The sequence below is a fragment of the Vigna angularis genome, chromosome 1, assembly GCF_016808095.1.
Source record: "Vigna angularis cultivar LongXiaoDou No.4 chromosome 1, ASM1680809v1, whole genome shotgun sequence".
In the NCBI taxonomy this organism is placed as follows: Eukaryota; Viridiplantae; Streptophyta; class Magnoliopsida; order Fabales; family Fabaceae; genus Vigna; species Vigna angularis.
In genome coordinates this window covers 33,028,142-33,052,283 of record NC_068970.1, presented here as the reverse complement: position 1 = coordinate 33,052,283, position 24,142 = coordinate 33,028,142, and the positions used below count along the sequence as shown (strand labels likewise).

The 24,142-nt window shown below is 34.3% G+C and overlaps 1 protein-coding gene across 1 annotated transcript; it reads right to left on the bottom strand.

Moving 5' to 3' along the window:
• Positions 1-19,619: 19,619 nt before the first annotated feature.
• Positions 19,620-24,068, bottom strand: LOC108337983 (probable polygalacturonase At1g80170). The gene is made up of 9 exons (XM_017574585.2): positions 23,760-24,068; positions 23,401-23,529; positions 23,161-23,331; positions 23,048-23,068; positions 22,723-22,930; positions 22,366-22,447; positions 21,920-22,028; positions 20,264-20,380; positions 19,620-20,156 (listed from the first exon to the last, which is right to left on the bottom strand). Exons 1-9 carry the CDS (start codon positions 24,009-24,011, stop codon positions 19,866-19,868), a joined length of 1,380 nt encoding a protein of 459 aa, XP_017430074.1. The 5' UTR covers positions 24,012-24,068; the 3' UTR covers positions 19,620-19,865.
• Between the last annotated feature and the right edge of the window lie 74 nt (positions 24,069-24,142).

The following is a 24,142-nucleotide window of genomic DNA, read 5'->3' as shown; positions in this document are numbered from 1 at the left end:
TTCCTTATTCCCTGAACAACGAATGCAAAAGTTTGTGTAATATTTGCTACGGTTGAGGTACTTCCATTTCTAGCTTTTGCTTCACGGATCTTTCTAGAATTTGAAGACTAACTAAATCGATTTGGTTTTCGAAAAATCAGATATAATGCAGAAGGCAATCCTGGTTGAAATTATAAGAATTTGGATTTTCTGATGAAGCTTTTTTGACTGTTCTTTGTTGTGTAATACACTGATATATATTAATTTTGATATTTTAAAATATAATTAAATATGATTTTACATTTTAAATTTTAAGTAAAATTGAAATTTGTACTTATTTTAAATATAATTTGGTTTTAAAACTTAAAAAATAACTAAATATAATTTTCTTAATTTTTTATTTAATTTGAGTTATTTAAACTGTGTAATTTATTTCAATTCAAATAACAACTTAGAACATAGTTTAATAAGATAAAAAAACATTTAATATGATTGATTTAGAATTTAGGATCAAAATATTTTTACAATTCAAACATAAGTCTAAATACTAAATAAAAATGAGAAAGTAAAATATATATAAAAACTTAAAAATTTATTGTTTTAAAATTTTAAATTAAAAATAGTGTTAATGTGATTGAACTTAAATTTGATTAATAATGTGTCTCCAAATAAACCTCTTCAATTCATATACCTAATAAATATATCAGATTTAATAAACTAAAAACATAATTAAACTTTTTAAAATATATTAAAGTTTTTTAATATATGAAGAAAAATGTATTAATTTTACCATATAGGTGTTGGTGGGGATGGTATAGTTTGTGGTGCATGTGAGTTTTTAGTTGGAAGAAAGGCTGGTTTGTCCATGTGAATGATGATGAAAATATTAATTAAATAAAAAAAGAAAAAGTAGAGACAAAAAAGTGTTTTGTCCCCATGGGTTTGTTTGTATCCGAATAGGCCTTGGTGTTCTTCATCGAATACAAAAAGCTATTTTAGCAATATATATTCACGGATCACTTTGAGCCCCAAAAACTTTTTCCTTTCTCAATAATTTCATAAAGGCAAATCTAATCTCTTAATTCTTGGCCTGTAACATCACCCTTATCCCACGGCTCAAAATCTCACACTCTCTCACTCTCACAATTACTTCATTTTCGCTATCATTACTGTGCATTATGCACATCCATGTGCCCTTTTAGTTTTTCTTCCGTGGAATGTTCATTGTGTCACTTTAGATCATAAAGCTTCCATAATAAATAATAACTAAAGTATGACATCAAACATGTTCTAGAATTATGCAGCAGAAAGGAAAATGCCGTACGTTTTCAAGAACCTGCACAACAACAATGCCTTCTTTTATTAACAAAACTTTTTAACAAAAAACATGGTATCATTGTTTAATCAATGATAGTGTATATATATATATATATATATATATATATATATATATATATATATATATATATTCTTTTCTCGTTGAGAACTAATACTGATTTTTGTCCTGTTGAACACCATTTCTTACATAATAATCATGGATACGACACTTACCTACCATACCAGTTCAAATTGTTCTGTTTTAAAACCATAGTGTACCTACATCACTGATTTAAACCTTGTTATAGAAGAAAAGAGTAGGGGACCATGAGTTTTAGACTCTTAGTGTGATATACTAATAATAACCAAAAATCTGTGTTAAAAAAAGGAAAACAAGTTTGTAAATTTTTCATTGTTTGGTTTTATGAGGAATCAATTACTAGTCTATGTTCAAATATTCGGAACCTAAAGAATTTAGATTTATACTTTTGCATTCTAGCTCGTGAGTTGCTACCTGGATTATTAAAAGTGTATATAAATAAAGTGGTCAAAAAGCCAGAGAGGATTTCCCTAAGGTATTCTGAAAAGCTAAGTAGCATCCGTCTGTTACAGAAAACTGGACCCTTAAATTTTCACATGGAATATTGATTTTTTGTCTGTGCAGCCATATCTATCCAATCTGATCCTAAGTGAAGATGCTGAGATCCCAAATTGATGAGCATGGATCTAGTTGAAAACCCATGTGTCTGGGACCACCATGGACATTTCAGGCCTCATCAGTCTATTGCTTTGAGCTTTCTGCTGCTCAGTCATAAGTTCAAAACTAAGCCACAAAACAAACTTTTTGTTGGAAACTGAGGAGCCAAGGCCAGGGTTTTAAAGCCTAACCAGTGCAGCTATACACATGTCAGCAAATGCTGCAGTTTCGACAAAGTGCTCTGGGAAATTCAAATTTTCTTAAATTGAGAGTCTTTTCTTTAATCACATGTCTCCAATTTATGATTCTAGTGGTAGAAATCAAAAATCATATACCGTCAATTTGTTGTCAGTCTGATTAATGGTAAATAAAACCAAAATTATAATTTTACGATTCGATAAATATGTCAGTAAATTATAACTTTTTTTTTTCATTTTTTACACACATAATTAAGAACATAACCCAAACACCAAACTTAGGATTGATCTGGTGTAATTAGTAATATTGATTTTATTGCTCACGTTAATAATTTTATAAAGATTAAAGAAGCTCTCAAATTAGGAGGGTGATTCTAATATCTGTAGGTGTGAGATGTTGATGAACTGCGAAGGTAGTTTCTATTAAGTAATCTCATGTTGGCTTGGAATCTTCGGTTATGGCTGAACTTCTTATTTCCTATAGGCCATATGATGTGACAAAAAATAGAAAGAAATTGTGAATGATGCATTGTAAGGGTAGTTTTAGGATACATTATAGATCATTAAACTAGCTTTGTGATGTGTGCTTTACTTAAAAAGGAGTATTAAATAACTCTAAATAATTTAAGGCATCTTCAAATTAACTTATGTATTGTTGATGTTATCTAAATGGTGACAATATTATTCAACATATAGGCTATGGATTTGTTTGGAAAACTTGTTTATGTAAAAATATTTCTTACACTTGGCTAACGAGTTCTTCTGCACTTGGCTAAGTTCTTATGTACCTGCCCAAGCTTCCCCTCTTGTTTTCAAGAGTCACCTGCTTGAGAGCTCTTAAAGCCTCATTTAGCCCCCTTCTCCTAGATAGGTCCAGTCTTTCTCACACCACCATTGTTTTCACATTCCACTGCACCAACACCTTATCTTCTTTTAATCATTCCGCTGCATCCATACATTATGTGTGACTATGGAAATCTTCACATTCTCATGAATACGTTCTTGACTTAAGAGAAGATAATCCCTAAATCATTCATATGGAAACAGAGAATGGTTACTTATTATCTTTAAATTCTTGAACATAATACAAGTTTATCCTATTGAGTGGTTTTCTCTTCAGGATTTTAGTATAACTTCTTATTATACAAATTGATGAAAATGAAAAAGAAGAAAACTTTAATTTACAGGATAATAGAACGAGAGATTATGGTGATAAAGTCTAAGCATATTTTTTTTTCTGACTAACTTTCTTATTTTAAAAATACCAACAATATGACAATGCTTAATTTTAATTTTTTTCTACAATCATCAATATTTAATCTCACTTCATGTTTAATAATTTATTTTAAGTTTAATAGTATGTAGTTAATATGCATTCTTCCAAGTAACACCTTAGTAGTAATAAGTGTTATAGAAATTGCTAACTAAATCACGTAATCGTATTTTCTGAGGCATGTAGATTCATTGTCTTTAAGGACTTATCCGCGGTGTATTGTGCAAATCTCCCAAGATACAATAGGAACTTCTCAAAATATTCGAGGATGTCAGAACTAGCAAGAAACTCTAAAGAGAGTAAACGAATAAATTCAGGATATAAAGAGAATAAGAAAAGAAAGAAGAAAAACTAAGAAGATAGTTTGAGGAATAAAGTTTCCTTTTGAGAGGATAAAATAAAGCTTGATGTAAGAACCGTGAAAATCAAAGAAAGTGGGGAGGACAAGTGTATGCATCTGAGTGGACCGATCAGTTTTTTACCGTAGTATATAAATGAATTTTTCAAAATTTTGTGTCGTTCTCTACATGCACTTCTTCTCTCCAAATTCTGAGTTTTCCTTTTCTCCTCCTTCTCTACAAATTCTCTCTAGAATTTCTCACTTTTTCTGCATTTGATCATCAATCAGGTCGTGCCTGAGCTTCCTTGGTGTCAAGAACTTTTCTTTTCACCGATCAACTTGTTGTGTTAGAGTTGGTAAGTTCAATTCCTTCGTTCTTTGAGGTTTCTACATTTTCTGTTACATGCAAGCACTGTTCAGCTTGCATGTGTTCATCAACTACTCCTCTGAACCTGTTTTTCTATCTTTGATTCTCTGGTTGGTTCCTTTTCACCGATCGGAAATTGTAGGCTGCCTTAGAAGTTATTTGTGGGTTAGGCAAGGCTGTGAAAGTGTAGAATTGTCTGGATTATTCGAGGTAAGGGAAGTTAGTAATTTAATTATGTTTTTCTGTGTTGGGAGTTTCTGTTTGGATGTTTGCATGAATGAATAAGTGAATGTTTGATTGAATTGTGTTTGAAACTCTGTATATGGCTGGAACATGGGGAACGGTTGGTGAGAATGCTGTGTTTTGGTTAAGGATAGGTGTTGAACATAACTCTGCAGTATTATGAGGAATTATGCCGATCGCTGAGGGTTACTAGTTGACCGTATGATTTTACTCGAGGGTTTGGTTTTAAATGCGTTTGAATTCTTATTGTTCTTATTGGTTAATGACCGATCGGTCATACTGTTGTACCATTCGGTCTCTTAGTAGTAATAAGTGATGATTAACATTTGTTATAAATTCTCAATGTTGACCTAAGCATTAGGTCTTAGATCTAAGCTAAAGGGTGTTCGACTTAGGTGGGTAATTGTATTGGTAGTGTTTGTACTTGTATTAGTGTTTGGTCTTTTCTTGGGGGTTGGTCCTTAATAGTGTTCGGCCACTTCCTCTTTATTAACTAGTATGGACCTTTTGGTTCTGTTATGTGGATAGTGAAAGATGCTCGGTCTTACATTAAGTGTTTGATTTGGGTTTTAGTATTCAGTTTAAGCTTAGTACTTGGTCTGATCGTAACATTCAGTTTCTAGTCTAGTGAGCAGTTTTTAATAGCGTTCGGTCAATTCTTTAGCCTTATATATTATGTATCATTCGATCTTGTCTCTTGGAAAGTTAGAAACCGTTCGGTTTCCAGCCTATACAGAGTGGTCGATATTATTCATATGTGTTTGGTTAATTCGGTTCGGTTTATATTTATTCTAATGTGTAGGATAATTAATTGTTCAAATTGCTTTGATGAATGTGTATGCACGATCCTGATGGTGTTAAAGTAAAAGTATGTTTGATAGAGGTATTACTATTATCCTCAAGGAGAGGTTACATGGTGGTGATTGTTTTTTTGGTTTACTGTATAAATGGTCGGAGTTTTGCTGGGATTTATCCTAACATTCTAAATGATCATTCATGCTCAAGTAGAGTGGGATGAGTCATGTGGTGAGAATAGTAGGAGGTCTGAGTCCAAAGTTCCTGAATGGCAAGAGGGCGTTTGTAGGACTAACCTGGTGTGATGGCTGATGGAGTTTCCAGTACTTCATCACACCAGTGCACAAATCCTTAGAACTCGATAATTTATACAATCCAGGTGGTCAAAGTCAAGTGTTCGGTCATTGCATGCTTGTGTGGTTGGTGGTTTTGTAACTTTGAGTGTTCAATGGTTATAAGATTATGTATTTGCTTTATTTGTATGATTAATTAAATTACACTAGCTTACCCTTCTTTTGTTATTCTTTCTGTTCGGAAATTCTTCTTTGCAATGATCACCTTGTGGGTGTGAGCAGAGGGAGAGGGTGTTCTTTGGAGCAGGCGTTGGATGGCGAGGATCCTGCTGTGTAGATTAAGACCGTTCGATACTAGAGCTGAGTGGTTCTGTATTAACCGTGCGGTTATAGTTCTAGTTTCGAAATGACCGCTCCGTTATGTACCTAGTTTTGTAATAGTATAGAACTATTGTAAAGTTTGAACTTTTATGGTTATTTTGAAATAACTATAAGGTTAACTTTATTTCTAGTAACTGTTTTACCATATTATTAAATGATGACACTTGTATATAGTTTTATGCTATATTTTTGGGATGTTACATTAATGGCATCAGAGCAGTTCTTTCCTTAGGAATCCTGTAGGTTTTGAGTTTGCATTGCATGTGCTTATGTACTCTTAGTTATTTATAGTAGTTGTACTTATCTCCTTGAGTTAGACTGATGGCTTTTTCTGTCTGTGTAAACAGAAGATGACAAATATATCTCCTCCTTCTCCACCCCACAATCCTGAGACGTCCAACGTTCTACGAATGATGGAGTCAGTGTTGGAAGCAATGCAACAACAAAACACTACATTAGTTCATCAACATACTGTAGCTTTGCAACAGTTGGATGCTGCTCGTGTGTCAGTTGAGACATCCCAAAGACAATATTTGGATTTGATGCTAAGTGGTTGGGCTACAGCAAGTTCTTCTTCAACCAATCATCCTCAAGAATGGAGTTTGGAAAATTTTCTTCAACATCATTCGGCCAAGTTTGACGGCAAGTGCAGTCCAGATGAAGCTGACCAGTGGTTTCGTGACATGGAGAGAATATTCAATGTCAAGAGGTGCTCGGATGACAACAGTTTGGCCTATTCCGAGTATTTGTTGACTGGGGAAGCCAGCCATTGGTGGAGTAGCATGAAGATGTTACTAGAAAGTAGTGGTACTCCCATATCTTGGGAAGTTTTTAAGAAGACTTTTTATACCGAATACTTTCGAGATAGTGTTCGGTTTGCTAAGGAAGTGGAATTTCTGCAATTGGTTCAAGGAAGCATGTCGGTCTCTGAGTATGTCGAACGGTTTAAGCACTTACTTCGATTTCACACTTTGGCCATGGACGAAGAATGGTAGTGTAGGAAGTTTGAGAACGGACTGAGAGGCGACATTAAGTTGTTGGTGGTCGGTTTATGCATCAAAGAGTTTCCTGCTTTGGTGGAAAGGGCAAGGGTTTTGGAGAAAACCAAGTTAGAAGTAGAGAGTCAACAGAAACAACCACAAAAAGTTGGAGGACCGGTTGTATCCAGAGGGAGTCTTGGTTCTTGGAAAACTCCCTACTCTTGGCCTACGTTTTCTTCGGGTTTCAGTGGTTCCTCTTCTTAGTCTTCTATTTCAGTAGGTCAACCAGGACAACAAGGGTCTGTAGCCTGTTATAACTGTGGAGGACCACACTTCAAGTCGGTTTGTCCTCAACTAGGGAGAAGCATAAGGTGTTCGGTGTAATAGGATGGTCACTATGAGAAAGATTGTCCTATGGGTAGAAGGGTTGTCTCGCGTCCACCTAATACTGGAAGATTTCAACATAAGGGAGGTGGTAGACCTCAAGCTGCAGGCCGAGTCTTCACCTTGACTGGATCAGAGGCAGCAAGTTCAGGTAACCTTATTATTATCAGTTCTTGCTTGCTATTTAGAATACCTTGTTGTGTGTTGTTTGATTCGGGGGCAACACATTCCTTCATCTCGAAGGGATGCGTTGAGAAGTTGGGTTTGTATGTGGGAGAACTTCAGTTTGATCTGGTGGTGTCAACCCTAGTAGTTGGTGAGGTTAGGACGGCTACTTATTTGTCAAAATGTTCAATAGTGGTTGAGGGTCATCGGTTCAAAGTGAACCTAATATGTTTACCTCTCCAAGGTTTAGAGGTAATCTTATGAATGGATTGGTTAGCTGCCAATCACATTCTTATAGACTGTGGTGAGAAGAAGTTGGTGTTTCTAGAAGAAGAGCAGGAAGAGTCATTGTCGATCGGTCAGTTGAGGCAAGATATAATGCAGGTGCTTGTTGTTTCCTGGTGCTATCTCATTTTGAAGTAGGTCAGGATGAGCATAGTTTAGACCGATCAGTACAATGTAAGCAAAGTTTAGACCGTTCGATCATAAGCAAATTTCCGGACGTTTTTCCTGAAGAGGTGCCTGGATTACCTCCTCCAAGAGAAGTGAAATTCTCTATTGATCTGGTGTCAGGAGCAGGGCCAGTATCAATAGCTCCCTATAGAATGGCTCCAGCAGAGCTATCTAAGCTCAAGAATCAGATTGAAGAATTACTAGAGAAGTAGTTCATTCGGCCAAGTGCATCATTGTGGGGTGCTCCTATGTTGTTGGTCAAGAAGAAAGATGATAGTTCTCGGCTCTGTGTAGATTACAAGGAACTGAATAAGTTAACCATCAAGAACAAGTATCTGTTGCCTAGGATTGATGAGTTGATGGATCAGTTGCATGGGGTTATTGTGTTTTTCGAGATAGATTTGAGGTCAGGATATCATCAGATCTTGGTTAAGGAGGGAGATGTGCAGAAGACAACCTTTAGGTCTCGGTATGACCATTATGAGTATGTAGTAATGTCGTTCGGTGTTACTAATGCTCCGGCTATCTTCGTGGATTACATGAACCGTATCTTAAGACCCTTCTTAGATAAATTCGTTGTTGTCTTTGTAGATGATATACTTATTTATTCTAAAACCCATGAAGAGCATGAGGATCACCTTAGGACAGTGCTTGGTGTGTTGAGGGAGAAGAAGTTGTATGCCAAACTGTCTAAGTGTGAATTCTGGATGAAAGAGGTGCAGTTTTTAGGGCATGTAATCTCCGCAAGGGTATCTTTGTGGATCCTGCAAAGGGGCAGGAGGTGCTTCAATGGAAGCAGCCTCAATCGACCCCTAAGATTAGGAGTTTAGTAGGATTGACGAGCTACTATAGGCAATTCATTGAAGGATTTTCTAAGATAGTAGCACCGTTGACACAACTGACCAAGAAAGATCAGCCTTTTGCATGGACCGATCGGTGTGAAGCTAGCTTTCAAGAGCTAAAGAAAAGGTTGACGAGTGCTCCTGTATTAGTAATCCCGGACACAGGAAAGTCTTTTGAAGTCTTTTGTGATGCCTCTTATCAAGGGTTGGGCTGTGTGTTAATGCAAGAAAAGAAGGTGGTTGCTTATGCTTCAAGACAATTGAATATTCATGAGAAGAATTACCTCACTCATGATTTGGAATTGGCAGTAGTGGTGTTTTCATTGAAGATATGGAGACATTATCTTTATGGTGCACAGTTCCAAGTATTCAGTGATCATAAAAGTTTGAAATATCTGTTCGAGCAGAAGGAACTGAGCAAGAGGCAAATGAGGTGGATGGAATTCTTGAAAGGTTATGAGTTTGAACTACTTTACCACCCAGGAAAGGCCAATGCGGTGGCTGATGCATTGAGCATAAAGGTTGTTCATGTTTCTGCAATGATGGTCCGAGAGCTAAATTTGGTTGAAAGTTTCAGGGATTTAAAGCTACAGGTAGAGTTAGAGCCGAACGCTATTTTATGTAGCAGTGTTGTGTTGGCAAGTGGTTTATTGGAATACGTGAGAAGCAGTTGATTGATGTTGATCTAAAGAAGTCTAGAGGATTAATAGGCTCTGAGTAAGGAAAAGACTTTAGTGAAGGGACATACAGTTTATTAAGATTCAGAGGAAGAGTGTGTGTGCCTAATGATGGTGAGATGAAGAGATTGATTCTTGAGGAAGGACACTAAAGTCGTTTTAGCATGCATCCATGCATGACTAAAATGTATCTAGACTTAAAGGAATCGTTTTGGTGGTCTGACATGAAGAGTGATGTGGTTCCGTTTGTGTCTTCATGCTTAATCTGTTAAAGAGCAAAAGTGGAGCATCAAAGACCAGGAGGTTTCCTGTAGCAATTGGAAATGGGATAGCATTGCTATGGATTTTGTTACCTATTTACCCCGAACGGTCAGAAATCATGATGCTATTTGGGTGATAGTAGATCGGTTAACTAAAAGTGCTCACTTCTTAGCTATTAATTTGAAGATGTCAATGGCAAAGTTGACTCAGTTGTATATCAGAGAAGTGATAAGGCTACATGGAGTGTTGTCCAGTATTATATCAGACAGGGATACTCGATTCCTCTCTCGGTTTTGGCAGTCACTGCAGAATGAGTTGGGAAGTCAGCTGCAAATGAGTTCAGCTTATCATCCTCAAACAGACGGTCAGTCGGAGAGAACGATTCAGACACTTGAAGACCTGTTAAGGACGTGTGTCTTGGATCATTTGGGAGTTTGGGATGAGGTATTGCCGTAGTAGAATTCACCTATAACAACAGTTTTCAATCTAGCATTGGCATGTCACCGTTCAAAGTTTTTTATGGAAGACATTGCACGACTCCTCTTTGTTGGTTCCAGGAAGGAGAAGTAGTGTTAACTGGGCCGGAGGTGATTCAACAGACTACTGATAAGGTGAAGTTAATTCAAGAAAGGTTGAGAGCGTCTCAGAGTAGGTAGAAGTCTTATGCTGATAGAAGAAGAAGACCATTAGAGTTTGTTGTTGGAGATCATGTTTTTCTCAGACTGAATCCTACCACGGGTGTTGGAAGATTCGTTCGGTCTAAGAAGTTATCTCCTAAGTTTATTGGTCCATATCAAATTTTAAGGCGTATAGGACCAATTGCTTACGAGATAGCCTTACCTCCTCAGCTAGCCAACCTTCCTTCAATTTTCCATGTATCGCAACTCAGAAAGTATGTGCCTGATCCTTCTCACATGCTGGAAGTAGAAGATGTTCAAGTTGGAGAAGACCATTCGGTCGAGATGCAGCCAATCAATATTGCCGAGAGCCTAACTAAGATACTTAGAGGAAAATCCATCAATTTAGTTAAGGTGGTCTGGGACAAGAGGACAAGTGACTTTACCTAGGAATTGGAGTGGTTTTGTTTTTCTATTTTGGGTCAGTAAACTTGGACAGGGAAGGGAGTATAATACAAGTTTGAAAAAATATAGAAGTTGGTGAGAATGTTGTGTTTTGGTTAAGGATAGGTGTTGAACATAGCTCTGCAATATTCTAAGGAATTATGTCGATCGCTGAGGGTTACTAGTTGACCGTATGATTTTACTCGAGGGTTTGGTTTTAAATGTGTTTGAATTCTTATGGTTCTTATTGGTTAATGACCGACCGATCATACTGTTGTACCGTTCGGTCTCTTAGTAGTAATAAGTGATGATTAACATTTGTTATAAATTCTCAGTGTTGACCTAAGCATTAGGTGTTAGATCTAAGATAAAGGGTGTTCGGCTTAGGTGGGTAATTGTATTGGTAGTGTTTGTACTTGTATTAGTGTTTGGTTTTTTCTTAGGGGTTGGTCCTTAATAGTGTTCGGCCACTTCCTCTTTATTAACTAGTATGGACCTTTCGGTTCTGTTATGTGGATAATGAAAGACGCTCGGTCTTACATTAAGTGTTCGGTTTGAGTTTTAGTATTCGTTTAAGCTTAGTACTTGGTCTGATGGTAGCATTCGGTTTCTAGTCTAGTGAACAATTTTTAATAGCGTTCGGTCAATTCTTTAGCCTTATATATTATGTATCGTTCTGTCCTGTCTTTTGGGAATTTAGAAACCGTTCGGTTTCCAGCCTACACAGAGTGGTCGGTTTTATTCATATGTGTTTTGTTAATTCAGTTCGGTTTATATTTATTCTAATGTGTAGGATAATTAATTGTTCAAATTGCTTTGATGAATGTGTATGCACGATCCTGATGGTGTTAAAGTAAAAGTATGTTTGATAGAGGTATTACTATTATCCTCAAGGAGAGGTTACATGGTGGTGATTGTTTTTGTGGTTTACTGTATAAATGGCCGAAGTTTTGTTGGGATTTATCTTGACATTTTAAACGATCATCCATGCTCAAGTAGAGTGGGATGAGTCATGTGGTGAGAATAGTAGGAGGTCTGAGTCCAAAGTGCCTGTATGGCAAGAGGGCGTTTGTAGGACTAACCTGGTGTGATGGCTGATGGAGTTTCCAGTACTTCATCACACCAGTGCACAAATCCTTAGAACTCGATAATTTATACAATCTGGATGGTCAAAGTCAAGTGTTCGGTCATTGCATGCTTGTATGGTTGGTGATTTCGTAACTTTGAGTGTTTAATGGTTATAAGATTATGTATTTGCTTTATTTGTATGATTAATTAAATTACACTAGTTTACCCTTCTTTTGTTATTCTTTCTGTTCGAAAATTCTTCTTTGCAATGATCACCTTGTGGGTGTGAGCAGAGGGAGAGGGGTGTTCTTTGGAGCAGGCGTTGGATGGCGAGGATCCTGTTGTGTAGATTAAGACCGTTCAGTACTAGAGTTGAGTGGTTTTGTATTAACCGTGCGGTTATAGTTCTAGTTTTGAAATGACCGCTCGGTTATGTACCTAGTTTTGTAATAGTATAGAATTATTGTAAAGTTTGAACTTTTATGGTTATTTTGAAATAATTGTAAGGTTAACTTTATTTCTAGTAACTGATTTACCATATTATTAAATGATGACACCTGTATATAGTTTTATGCTATATTTTTGGGATGTTACACTTGATAGCTTGATTTGATGTGTTTTTTGGAATGTAGGTAATGCTCTACTTATAGAGAAAAACTTGGTCAAAAACCGTTGCCACAATAATGAATAATAAAAATGATAGCGGTTATTTTCGTTGATAGGCATCGGTTTCTGAACCGAAGCATATTCAGGCGAAGTAAAAAGTGATAGATTTTATGCCTCGGTTCAGAACCGAGGCATAAAATGGTAGGATTATGCCTCGGTTCAAAATTAACTGAGACAGTAACATTTTTTATTTTTTTAAATATTTTTTTTCGCTGGACTTTATGCCTCGGTTGATGAACCTGGGTCGTTTCTCCTCCTCTCCTGAACCTCCGTTTCCTCTCCTACCTCTCCCTCGCCTACAACCAGTTCTCCGGCCCAATCCCGGCCTCCTTCTCCGCACTCTCCACCCTCCGCCATCTCAACCTCTCCAACAACACCTTCAACGCCACCTTCCCCTCCAACCTCGCCCGCCTCGTCAATCTCCAAGTCCTTGACCTCTACAACAACAACATGACCAGTCCCCTCCCCGTCGCCATCGCCGCCATGCCCTTCCTCCGTCATCTCCACCTTGGCGGCAACTTTTTCTCCGGCCAGATCCCTCCCGAGTATGGCCACAATCTGATTCTTGTCGGCGTTGAAAGATTTTTCAGGAGTGAAGAGTCCGAGGTATCCCCCAGATGTATTGTTGGGAATGCTCGGTTCAACATCAAATGGTGAGATGAAGAAGGAGAGGCCATCAGTGTGGATTTGTGACCCAGCAGAATCAACGACGAAGGTGAACAGAGTTCCGAAGTTTGCAAGTGTCCCTGTGGTTTTGTCCCAGAGACGGACGGGTGGAATGTAAACAGCACGATCAACACTGTGTTTGCGAATTATCGGATTGTCGTATGATCCACCGTCTCTTCTAGTCAATTGTATTGCACCGTCTACTACACGGGCATCGCCGAGGAAACCAATATCGAATTGTATTCCTGGCTCGAATTTTGAGAAGCTGAATGAAAGTGAATCTGACTTCACGTTGTTTACAAGCAACACAAAGCAGAAGGAAATCATGAGAAGGGGAAATGGAGTTCGTGTTTTAGCCATGGTTGACACCCCAGAGATTACTTTGAAACTTAATTGATTGATAGTGCATGGAAAAACCCAGAAATTTGAGTTATATATAAGCTCGTTGAGCTCTGCTAAATCGACAAAATCAATAAAAGTATATTTGTAAGATTATTATTAATGAGTGAAGCACGTGCTTGGTGGAGGTGCAATTAATAAAAGATGAAGTAGCCTTGTTATTTTTTAGGGTTAGGAGTGGACGAAGGAAAAGTTGGAGGTGGTGGACCATGGGATGGGATGGGATGAGACAGTGTCAGTGATTCAATATGTTGGTGAGCAATTGCGTGCACACGGATTCATGCCATTAATGTATTCCCACTGGCCCTCCCTCTCTGCTTCCTCTTTCGTACTCCTCTCATCTTCTTTCATCCTTTCTTTTTGTCTTCTTCTCTCTTCTCTCTCTCTCCATCTTAGGCCTCGGTTCTGTACTGACCGAGGCATAAACCTCTTTCGACACCGGTTCTGTAGAGAACCGAAGCACTAGATCACGTGTCGGGCCAAAACTAAGTTTTGCAGAAGCACAAGTGACTTTTTCAGAGAGTATTAGGCACCGATTATGATTTGAACCGAGGTAAGATGCTTTATATGCTTCAGATATTCTTAAACCGGTGTATATAAGTTTGTGAAAACTACAAGATTGCCACCGCTTTCAGATAGGCTTCAGTTTTTCTTTGACTGAAGTCTATTAGACGAGTTCAAAAGCATATTTTTTACTAGTGACACTTATGAACTTTAATGAGAGGAAAAAAACTGCACACTTATGAACGTTAATGAGAAATCTAACATTTAAAACTAACTTTTTCTTTTGCAATCATTATTATTTTATAACAATAAATAGTCATTTTCAAGTTCCATTCATCTTGCTTGAACATCCATCACTGTCTGAATATTTTTTCCTTGAAAGTTCTTTCTATTATCTCAATAATCACTTTCTTAACAACCTTCCTTATAACTATGTATCTACATTGAATAAATTCATAATACTCTTAGTTTTACAAGTGAAATGGATTAAAGGATAAAACTATCCTTCTTTTGATATTTTATATTCATCTTAATATAGACATAAATTACTATAAGTATTAGTAATGCTAATAAACATTAGATAAGTTTTCATGTATACATGTTCTTCAACAAAATATGTTTGTTCTTCCTCTTATGCGGTACCATTGGTGCAAGTGATTTCGTAAAACATGTTTTACATACTCTTCCTACATTTGATATGTTGTCAATGCTAGTAACAACAACATAAACACTCACGTTCTTGTATTGAAAGAGTTCTACCACAAATATGTATATAAGTAATAATCCTACCTGCCATCTTACTTGGTAACTAGCAGAAAATCATAAAATTATACTTATTACTTGGTACAAATAATCTTCACTCTTTTAAGATTCAATAAAATGATTGTCATCAAAATTTTAAAAGAAAATATGAACAATTCATGCTCATGATAGTAATCAATCTTTGCATCAAACTTAAAGTGAAAAACTAAGGTTAAATCAATATAATATATTTCCCTATGACAACACAACTCTTAAAATTTAAACTTCTAAAATTAAATATTAAAATTTGTCGAGAATCAAACACCTTCAAACCTATTACCGCTACAATCAACATATCACAAACAAGAATATCAAACTACAACAAAAGATATTAGTAAATATATATGTTGACATATTTCAAACACAAATTAACTAAAGAAATTTAAACTTCTAGTAAAACCAAATAAATATAACTAAACATAGAATATAACTTATATTAACATTTTACACTTACTAATAATCTTTGTACTGTTTAATCTAATTATATTAATTTTAATCTTAATGCTGATGTTATTATAATCCTATTTTTAATGTTATTTTAATCTTTGATTTAAATCTTAAATCTAATGTTATTACAATAATTTTTAATATTATTGTTATCTTATTTCTGATTTTAATAAACATTTTAATTAAAATTATTCCTAATTCAATCAAGAATATATATATATATATATATATATATATATATATATATATATATATATAATATGTTATGTTATTAAATTGAGTGTTGTTGCACTAGAAATCTCATTATGAACAACAGTGGTGGTGTCACAGGGGATGATAGTGGTGACAAAGAGACAATAGTGAGAATTTGTGGTGTGGATTATTGTGACATTGTAACGAAGTTGTAACATAGTGGTCAAGGAACGACAAAATAGCAATGATTTAACGTTTGTCATTATGAAATTGGCAGGATTGGATGGTGAAGAATGTTAGTTCTAAAGTGTTTATTCACCAAAGCTCCACATTTAGTGATGTGAAGAAGGGAAAACTAAGTAAGTACTATATAGGTGAATAGTTGATTTCAATTTTATCATCATAAATCAATAATCCTTGAGTATATATGGAGAACTTAAGTAATTGTGTGTCATTAAACGGTTGTAGTTTTGTTCAAAAAAATTGTATGAGAAAGTTTACAACTTTGTTCAAAAAAATTGTGCGAGAAGTTTGTAGTTTTGACTAGAAAAATTGCATGTTGAGTAATAATACTCCAACATTCGTGAATTAGGCCTTGAAGTATATATTGAGTAATAATATCTTTATTTAGTATTCATGAATTTAGGTCTTGAGAGGCATTTAAGTAATAATACTACTTTATGCTTTATTTCTAAGTGTGCTTTTACTAAAAGATATTAACTTACTATTACATAATATTAGAGCTAAGGTTCTAATTAAGGGAAGACAACAACAATTTTGTATGTTGAGAAAGTGTTTTCTATTACACATTTTAAAGAAAATTTAGTGTTGATCACTTTTTGAGCAATGACTTTCTTGATATGTGTGGTGGGGTTCGACTTGATTGGGATAGTGTGGTGAAGAATTTCACCTTGAGTATTAGTGAGCTGTCAACAACAATGATGCAAAAATTGTCGATAATAAGTGTGATATACAAGGTGGTAAGGATTGACAAATAAAACATTGTTGCCATCAATGAGTCCATTCAGGCCACCGATGACAAGAGTGGTTCAAGTGAATCTATTGATAGTATGTTAGTCATTCGATTCAAAGCATGAAAAGAAAGGATAATGCCAAATTTAATGATAAAACTTCAATACCAAGTTATTATCTCTTTATATGTTTGACTTTTGGTGAAAGAAGGATATGCTGGTTCTAAAGTAGTTAGTTACCAAAATCTCACATTGATTAATGTTACTATAGGGGTACACCTCACCGATCGGGTATGACTATGGGCTATGTAGAATGGACCGGACAGTCGGGATACAAAAATAAATTTCATAACCATTCGGTCAAGACAACAGTTGAACAGAGTTAAAGCGTAATCAATATCATAACTATTATTGATAACTAGTTAAGACACTCATTAATGACCATTAAGAGGTAAATTAATTGGTCAGATTCTTGGAAATTCTATAAATAGAGGTTAATATCGAGGTAAAGGACACCTTTTTCATAATTGAATTACTTTACACTTCCAGAGAAAAATTCTGACTTAAGCATGAAAGTGTCTTTTATAGGCCATCCCCCTCAAACCGATTGGTCACCCCAAGCACGAAGGAAGAGCACGCTCGTCCAAACAAGAGTACTACGAGGGAGTCATCCTCGTCTCATTCCAGTAGAAACAATTAATAAGAAGTAAAAGTTAATAAATTAGTATAAAAGTAAGATGTTATTTGAGTGTTGTTACGACAACTCAATAAGTTCTTTGATATATTGAAGACTTGAGTAATCATGTATCATTGAAAGGTTTGTGTTAAGAACTAAAAGTTAAAAAACAAAGAAAATAAAGATTTTTTATTGAATATAATGAGAAGAACAAAACTTAGGAGAACATTCTCACTTTCAAAGGTTTTCTTTCACAAAGAGTTAAAAATTAATCTACAAAAACTCACCTCCCTTCTCCTCTCCTTCCATGTTTATATATAACTAACACAAAATTCATGGATATTATAACTATCAACTAATTTATCTTTTGTATGTAGAAAATAGTTTGTAATTTTGTCTAGAAAAATTATATGAAAAGATTTTCAATTCTATTATGAAAAGTTGGAAGAAAATCTTACTAGAAAAAATACAAGTAATAATACTTTTGTTAAATAATGGTAGATATAAACTTGAGATGAACGTTGAATAACAATATTTTTGTTGAGTATTTAATATGTAAGCCTTGTATGATTAAACTATACTAAATTATTTTCCTTTATTTTCTAAAAAAAAAAAACTTAAGAGGAAGAAAATTGCAATTTCGAATATAAAACAAGACAAGTGAGCTGCAAAACAAAATTAAGGCGCCCCATGTAATTTTTGGGGTTTTAAAAATATATTATATCGATCGTTTGTACCAACCGATACAAAATCTGAATTAAAATAAAATTCCATTGATTTTATGTTCTGACATATTAATACAAAGAATGTTGTAAATTTGATATAATATCTTCCTCACGTATTACACAATTGCTATCACATTTTTTATTTACTACAATTATGGTTAAGTCGATTTTATTTGTTGATGAAAAATACACTACTTATACCAAATGCTTTTAATTTAATTCATATAAACTAATCAATCATTTTACATAAACACAATCATAAAATTTTAACGTACACAAGGTAATTTCTTAGTCTCATCTCCATTGTAAAGTCATGTTCAAAATTATGAATTTAATCACATAAAATTTAAGACACTAAATCAAAGTAAAAAAGAAGAAGAAATTCTGTCATAAAAGAATAAGACTCTTAAAAAATAAATTAATATATCCTTTGAGAGCCTGCACAATAAAAAATGGCCCATACCATGGAAATGGTTTACATTACAAAAGAATGTCAAGGGACATCTTTTGTTATCAAACAAAAAACAAAAAGAATTTTCTTTGGGACAACATGGGACTTTAAAAAGTTGAAGTTTTGAAGCACTAGCAACAACACATTCTATTAGTATCATCATTTTGCTATCATAGATATGCCATTGTCTACGAGAACCAACTGAAAGAATCAACTTTATTTCGAGGATGGCACCCCTTGGCCTTTTTGCTTATAGCCTTGGCAAAGAAATCAATAAAGCCATATAACAGAGAGTAATGAACAAATAATTTCATCTTTGTCTTTTTCCCGTTTCAGTATCTTTTTTGTCCCATTCGATTGTTTTGCATGATCTTTGGACCACACTGTCATCACCTTGCACTTGCAGGCATGTAAAAACTGTTCTGCAGAATTCATGTGTTTGTCGTTTTGCAGTGACTGGAAATCGAATATGAACATTATTTTTGTCCATGCCAGTGATCACAGGGTTTCTTATTGTTTCGGTAGTGCCCGGTCTAGTACTGTTAATTTCTGGGTAGTTTTGTCCTCGTCATTTATGTTTCTTGGTTTTTGAAGTTTTCGTTTGTCTAATATTAAAAAGGTTAGATATTCTTATGTTAAAGTAAGTAAGTGACTTATTACAAGGATATTAGATACATGTATGAATAATTTTAGACGAGTTGTTATAAATTTTTATTTATTATTTTTAATCACAGTTCAATTATATTTTAATTAGTATTAATTGGTTGGTTTGTGATTGTTATTGACTAAATATTTATCTAACATTTTTTTTCTGTAATTGTTTAGTCAGACTGATCGATCCAAAAATGTTAGGCTCTAACTGATTGATTCAAAAGTGATTGATTCAAGAATAATTGTTCCAACGATGATACTCAATAATGATGGATGATCAGCTCAAAAGTAATCAATATAAGTGAATGGTTTATGGATAATTTAACTTATTAACTAAAAGGGTAGAAGAGTATGTACCGTACACTTACTATTTGATAATAATAGATGTGATATAAGGGTTATTAATTATGTTATGAAGCACGTAAAAATCATTTGAAGAAGAATTCATAGTTAGGGTGATTGCAAATAGTAAAAGTAAACTAGTTTTCGCATCTTCAAATAAGAGAAAGGAAAAAGTTGTCTATAATTAAAGAAGAAGACTGTTACTTACTACCATTTATTTATGAAAAGTTAACAATTTTTTAGTTGAAGTGGTTATTTATAAATATTTACTTCCTCCAAGGACCAAGAAAAAAAGAAATTCATGTTAATACAGAGTAGTGACAAATTTGAAACAAGAGTACATAAAACATCAGTATGGAACACAAGACTGTTAATGAATATTATAAATTCGATGTCTCTTAGGAATCAATTTTGTTATAATGTCTAATTATTTAATAACCAGTACATCCCTTGATTTGTCTATGATCTCACCTCAAGCCTCCTCCACATATACTACTGCTACGTGACATAAAACAAGCCTGTTACGTACCCCATATGACATAAAATTATAATAATAAAAGGGTTACAGTATAATGCATGTTTAGAGAGGTTGATACGAAATTTATAGTTCAGTGTGAGGAATATCCTCCTCCATAGTTGAGTGTGCAACTTGAGAGATTTTGTCGGTGGAACTGAGACAATCAGCAGAAGGGTGCACCACCCCATAGGGAAAGCCTTGAGCTGAGTGACAATATGTTTCAACAGTGCCATCTTGTTTATCTAAGTCAACGTTGCTAAGGACTAGATTGCTGCAGGGGGTTGTGTCACTGCAGTCAAATTTAATGGCCTTAGCACTCATTGTAGTGCCACTAATGTTCTGGTACATCACCTCGCTTATCTCCACAGCTGATGTCTGCACAAACAGTTCATAACTGTGACTTATCATTTCATAATGATACAATTAGTCTAATTAATCTATGAAATGTGTAATTTTGGCATATAAATAAAAAGCTTTGAAACCTGGTTGGGACAAGTGGATGGTGAATCACAGTAAAATTGGTCTATGAGAATGGGGTTGGACACATTTTCAACTCTCACATTCTGAAAACGCACGCCTCGAACATATCCAGAACCTCCCTATGTGGCACCAAAATAAAGAAAAACATCAGTCAGCATTCTCCAATATAGTATTTTCCACAATTTCCAAATGCAGGGGGATTTTTCCCACCGCATATATTTGCATACATCTAATGTTTATACTAAAAAAATATCAATTGTTTTCTAGGTCATGTGTCAGACACACTGACTTTCCTTTTCAGAATCTCTTACCAGATACTAAGGTCACATGATCAAATTATCAATTGTTTTCCCTTAACTCCTTTTATTCCGAAATCAGTTAGGTGGCTTTTTTGCCATTGTTCTTTTGGCCGAGTGAAGACATTTCAGAGAAAAAAATTGTGATAATTATTTTAAAAGTTATATTAACCATTATTTCTGATTAAATAAAAATATAAAACTATTTATCATATAAGACTATTAATTTTATTAATTTTCATATTGCCTTGGCAACCACCAAAAGATATAATAATAAATATACAAATAATAGGTTTAAAAAATTTAGAAGCCTGGTCTCTAAATTTGACTACGTACTGTCCTTAAATTCAGATAAATTTCTATAAAAGTTGAAGCACGTATATACACATGTATTATTACATACCATTTATAATAATATTACTAAACTAATATTTGATAATTATCAGCTTTGTTTACGGTTACATTACAAAAAAAAATATGTCTTGAAGAAAAAGTATAATATTTGGAAATCAAAATTAGATTTGCAAGAACCAATATTATTCAAAATATAACTTTAGCATTAAATGAAAATAAGTGTCAAAGGTTAATTACTTTGCAATTTTTATTCAAAATTTTAAATAATTAGAATGGACAATTAATTAATATCTACATGAAAAATAAGGATAATAATGTATAATAAAAAAAATCTTGAGAAAAATTAAAAGATTATTGAAAGATTAAAACAATTTTATTATGAAATTAGGGGTGTTAAAAGTGAGTGAAGCTCACACGGACTGGTTTACTATGGGTTGGGCTAAAAGTGGATTAGTCTAACCTAATTATGAGTTAAAAATTTTGTAATTTATTCCGATCCATAATGAATTGATAAGTTAACCATGATATTTTATTTATTTCATATATTTAACACAGTACAATCAAAATAGATTAATTTAATTCATCTTTTATTGCAGCATAATCAAAGTAAAGTGTTTATTTATTTTACCAAATATTATTATAAAAATAATAGTTGAAAATTAGAGTATCAACCTCCAAACAAATAAATTAAATATTCACATTATTTTGAAGAACATTATAGTATTTAAAAAAATCAAATTATCATCTTATATAATTAAAAATAATAAATAATTATAATAAAAAAATATAAAAAAAATGATAAAATATTATGTCTGGGGTTATTGTTTGTATGTTATAGGTTAACTCACCTTCCCAAAGCTATTAAATCTGAGAATTAAATGAGTTACATACAGTTAGACCTACATTTACAAAAATTAATTTTTATTTTACCAGAACATGTGATAAGCTAGATTAGGTGATGAATAAAATTCATTTTGACATCTAAATACCTAAGAATACTATACTTACCTGCCAAGTCTTAATCCTGAGACCATTGGTAGTCTCCCTAAGAACTGCTGTATCCAAAATCACTTTCGTGACGATGCCAGTTGAGTTGTCTTTCCCAAGACTTCCAATGCTGAAAAACAAAGAAAGAGTTAGAAAAAGGTATAAACTACCTTACTCATTAAATTGTTCCAGACACTTTGATTTGATCAAAGAAAGAATAGGAAAAATATTTAACGTAACCGATTGAAATAATGAAATCATCATGTATGTTTCATGTAACTCACGCTTGTCCAAGAGACAAGGGAAAAGTGAAACGATAGATAGAGAAAGTTCATTTGTTCATTAAAAGGTTGACAATTTTGTGGATGAAGGTATGCTATACAACCATACTATATAAACTTCAACGTAGCAGAGAAAGAGTGCCGTGTAATTTTAAATTAAATGGGGGCATGAAGAATAGATGATACCTGATTCCATGTCCTGGTCCACAATAAATTCTCTTCATTTTGATATTAGAGCTGGCATTGACAATCGATATGCAATCATCCCCTGAATATAGTGCGTGCGATTATGATGAAAGCGCAAAAACATAACTGGTCAGTATCCTTCATTTTTAATTTTTATATAAATGGCAGAAATCTAAGGACAAGAGTAAAGTTCACTTTTCATTTTTCTTTATTCTTTTTGTGTGTCTTTAAAATTCCTTTTCCAAGTTAGCTACTTTGTTTCTTTGTTTCAAAGTCTGTTAAGGGTAAACCACACTACTGTTTCTATTGTTCAGCAAAATGGAACTTTAAGATGAGGAAGAACACCGAGTTCAGAACCTGTTCCAATTTTACTGTCTTGGATTATGACATTTGTTGATTCACTAATATGAATTCCATCAGTGTTTGGACTGTCTCCAGGTGCTGACACTTTAACTCCATTAATTCTAACCGAATCACATCGTGATATGGTAAAATGCATCTGTTGGCTATTCTGGATTGTCAGTCCTTTAACCTTTATAGATGTACTTGTATCAATCGTAAACGCCTGCAATGATCTCCTCAATGTTAAACTACTTTATTATTTTATGAACTTGATTTCACATCTTGCAAAACCTTCTCTTTGAAAATAGATTACAAGCAAGGTTAAGAAAGCGGTTCTTACTGTTGGTGCACCTTTGCAAGGCTGTGGCAAAACACAGGAGGAAAATCAGAAAGTTATCATTAAGGTTTCATAAACTTGTAAAATAAACAAGACCACGTTTTGCAAAAAATTACATTTGACTTGTTCTTTTTGCAAGATGCTGCCCACCATTTACTTCCTGAGCCATCAATGACTCCAGAACCTTGGAAAACAGCTTTATCCAATTTGGAAAAATCAAGCCAAACCCGTGGAAGTTTTGGATCCCAGTTCTTAGGCTCATCTGGGGCAACCAATGTACCATCAATCTAGAAATGCAGATACTACATCAATAATCACAGGACAATTGTTAAATCTATATATTTGTGTTTGATTACCTGGATGATGAGCTTGTCTGCACAAGGCCCTCTGAATTTTGTTGCATTGACTAGGTAACGGCGATCTTGAGGAATTAACAAAACAGATTTTGGTGTAGAGCATGCAACTCCCCATGCTTTTTGCAAAGCCTGATAATCATGAAAAGCAATGGACAAAACATAATTACAGAATGATTAGTCTGGTCTGCGATAATGCCTGACCTGATTGATTAGCTCAACAAAACAATTTGTCTCTGTTCAACGTTGTCAAATGAATGAAAGTGCTTCTTGAGCAAAACAGAAGAGTAAAAAATAGTGATATGCATTTGCAAGACCTGGTATACAATAAATATTTCAACAACTGTAATGAAAGAAGTTACCTCAGTATCATCAGATTCTCCATCACCAGCAGCACCAAAGCTATCAATATTAACAAGAACTTTACCACCATGCTCGCTTCTCCATGAAGGGATGTCAGAAAGTTCTTCTACCTCAGTTTCTTCTTCTATGTCAAAGGACTCCAAGCTTTTAAGTTCTTCAAGCATGTCAATGCTGTCACACGTCATGCTTCCTGCAACTCCATGAGCTGCAATGAGCAAAGCGAGTAAAGAAACAAGGAAAAATTTGTCCATGTTTTGCTCCTGTTGGTTGTATTGCAAGGATTGGTTGATTTGATTAATGCGAATGAATACTTTGGTTATAATTTATACGCGTAGATTAGCTCTGAAAAATGAAGGATTTGGAGGGGCTTTATGGCTTGGCT